Source organism: Limulus polyphemus, unplaced genomic scaffold, assembly GCF_000517525.1.
Source record: "Limulus polyphemus unplaced genomic scaffold, Limulus_polyphemus-2.1.2 Scaffold2964, whole genome shotgun sequence".
Classification (NCBI taxonomy): Eukaryota; Metazoa; Arthropoda; class Merostomata; order Xiphosura; family Limulidae; genus Limulus; species Limulus polyphemus.
In genome coordinates, this window is record NW_013668574.1 from 96,168 (window position 1) to 99,348 (window position 3,181).

Sequence of the window (3,181 nt, forward strand, 5' to 3'; positions counted from 1 at the left end):
AGTGCCTCTATTGTTGTCAATTCATGTTGCAGGCCAGAGTTATGATATTGAAACATTAAGTTACTTTTTAACAGTGCCTCTATTGTTGTCAATTCATGTTGCAGGCCAGAGTTATGATATTGAAACATTAAGTTACTTTTTAACAGTGCCTCTATTGTTGTCAATTCATGTTGCAGGCCAGAGTTATGATATTGAAACATTAAGTTACTTTTTAACAGTGCCTATATTGTTGTCAATTCATGTTGCAGGCCAGAGTTATGATATTGAAACATTAAGTTACTTTGTAACAGTGCCTATATTGTTGTCAATTCATGTTGCAGGCCAGAGTTATGATATTGAAACATTAAGTTACTTTGTAACAGTGCCTCTACTGTTGTCATAGTGTCTGTCCTTGTCAGGTCTTGGAGAAAGTCAAACTTTTACCACTAACAACTAGGCAGTTACTTTGTAACAGTGCCTCTACTGTTGTCAAGTCATGTTGCAGGCCAGAGTTATGATATTGAAACATTAAGTTACTTTGTAGCAGTTCCTTCTTCTGTTAAAACACTATAACTTTGTGTTGTTACATTACCTTGTAGTGACAACTGACTGATGTCTGAGTAGTGACTTAAGTTTGAGTTTATATAAAAAACATGGTACTTTACAAAGTGTTTTTTTCTCTTCTTTTATAAGGTAGAACTTTAGACAAGATTAAAATATGTTTTTATACTCTTAACATGTCGTTTATTTACAAAGTTGTTTTGTGTGTGTAATGTATAAATAATAACTTACTAACATGTAAATATTGTAATTTTAATTTTAATTTGATTATTTGTTATTTTTTCAGCATCTTCAATTTTACTGTTCCTTTCTTGTCATGGTTAGCGATTATCCTGCTGGTGGGAGCAACAATGGTGTTGTATACAGTACCTTTCAGGTTCATCATTATGTTATGGGGTAAGTGTATCGCTTTCTCTCTGCTAGTTAGAATAATGAATAGTTAATGTTAAGGTGTTTAACAACTGAAAGAATACATATCAAATGTTCAAACGTATAGTAACAATGGGGAAAGAAAGAAATTAGACTCTAACTTCTAGGGAAGACATATCTCTAGGACACTTAAGACAAAAAAAATGTCAATATGTTTACTTTTTAGGAGAAATTCAAAATGAGTTATATTATACATCAGTTAGGGGAAACTAGAAAACACTACCTGTTCAATATTTGGTCAGAAGTAGTATTAACTGTACATCAGTTAAACTCTACCTGTTCAATATTCAGTTAGAAGTAATATTAATTGTACATCAGTTAAAACTCTACCTGTTCAATATTCAGTTAGAAGTAATATTAACTGTACATCAGTTAAAACTCTACCTGTTCAATATTTGGCTAGAAGTGATATTAACTGTACATCAGTTAAAACTCTACCTGTTCAATACTTGGTTAGAAGTAATATTAACTGTACATAAGTTAAAACTCTACCTGTTCAATACTTGGTTAGAAGTAATATTAACTGTAATATTCACACCAGGACTCCACATGTTCACTAAGAAGCTATGGAATTACCAAGCTCCCCTAAACTTTGAATTACTTGACTTTCTGTCTTGTGTGCCTGATGATCAAGAAAAGGTAAGTTTATAAGGAGTAACATTGCTAGATAATAAGCGTTTTATAAAAAACCCTATTCATTGTCTAATTCCTTTATCAGAAGTAAACAGTGTAATTACTAAATTTATAGCCCCCCAATGGCATAACAGTAAGTCTGAAGGCTACTAAAACTACAAATTGAGTTTTGATACTTGTGGTGGGCAAAGCATAAATAGCCCACTAAAAATAACAACAACTAAAGTTAGAAATTTTATTTCAATACTAAAGTCCTGTGGTCTGCTACAGGTCATTCATGTTACGGTGTCATGGTTAAAAGTTACGTTATTCAGGACTTTTATATGGGATTTTGTTCATCTGTTTCTTAAAATTAACATATGTGACTAAAGGTATCATTATATCTTGTACTTCTGATGTGATATTATCTCTTTCAGCACGTGCTCAGTCCCTTGGACTGAACTCTTAACCATTTTGTGCTTGTTATGGTTTTTGTGCTGTAAAGTCTGAATTAGTAAGCAAATGTTAACAAAATTTGGCAGATTATCAGTAAAAATTACAATGCTTTCATACGTAAAATATCAATTTTATTATTAAGTCTTAAGGTTTGTAAAGCAATTTTTTTCTCACATCTTTTTTTCTTTTCACATCCTGCCTATCATGCAAAGTAATATTCATTTTAAGATTAAAAATACTTCTATGCATCAGAAAATTTAGAAATTTCAGATGCAAAATCTTTATAATGTCGAGATAGTTATCAAATGTTTCATAAGAAAAAACTTTATATTTTATCTGTTATTTTCAGTAATTAATGTTCGGTAGATTTGACCAATCTTGCAACCATCATAAAAAATTATGAAATAAATATAAATTATGCCTCTTTCTTTATAGAATGAACACAAATTATAACATTAAAATATAAATGTTTAGACTAAATAGCTTAATTCTCATAACATTATACATTTATATATATATATTATATTGACCTTTCAGCCACGCCTGGCTAACAATATAAAAGTTACAATGCTGCGGCTCACGTGCACTCATGTTACCATATCAAATAACATAAAACTGACCTTTGGTCTGTACAAGGTAACTTGTCTTGCCTGTGTTTTAGTAGACTAATATTTTGTAAAATACAGTCACATTTCAATTGTTATACATTTTATATATGTATATAAATTATTGCTATTTTGAAATAAGTTCTTAAACTTATTTTTTCCTAAAACATAGAACAGTAAATAAGGAAGTAAAGCAAACAATTATCTTTACCTCGTTGAAATCTTGGTTGAAAAGAAAGATATGGCTCCAAGTCCATTAAAATGGCTGAGAAAACAACTAGGGGGACATTCTATGCTTCTGATTGGTTATTCATGTCATGTATAGAAATAAGTATATATAAGGGAGCGTTTCCAAAAATGGAAAGAGGTGGGTGGGGTACCATTGTGTTTGATTTATTACATGAGCAATATCTTAGCAAATTGAAAAGATAAGAGGCTCTTATTTTATATTCTAGCTTGTCAATATCTGTAATTTGAGTTTCTCATTCATTCGAAACTATAGACTTAGTATTTTGACTTCACAATATTTTGAATATTTG

At 30.5% G+C, this 3,181-nt stretch overlaps 1 protein-coding gene across 1 annotated transcript in view; it reads left to right on the forward strand.

Moving 5' to 3' along the window:
• LOC106468326 (multiple C2 and transmembrane domain-containing protein 1-like) overlaps positions 1-3,181 on the forward strand; it is a 44,313-nt gene that overhangs the window by 37,887 nt on the left and 3,245 nt on the right. The window contains exons 20-21 of the mRNA XM_022396661.1: positions 827-936; positions 1,511-1,608. Coding sequence (XP_022252369.1) covers positions 827-936; positions 1,511-1,608 — 208 coding nt within the window. The remainder of the gene's footprint in view (positions 1-826; positions 937-1,510; positions 1,609-3,181) is intronic.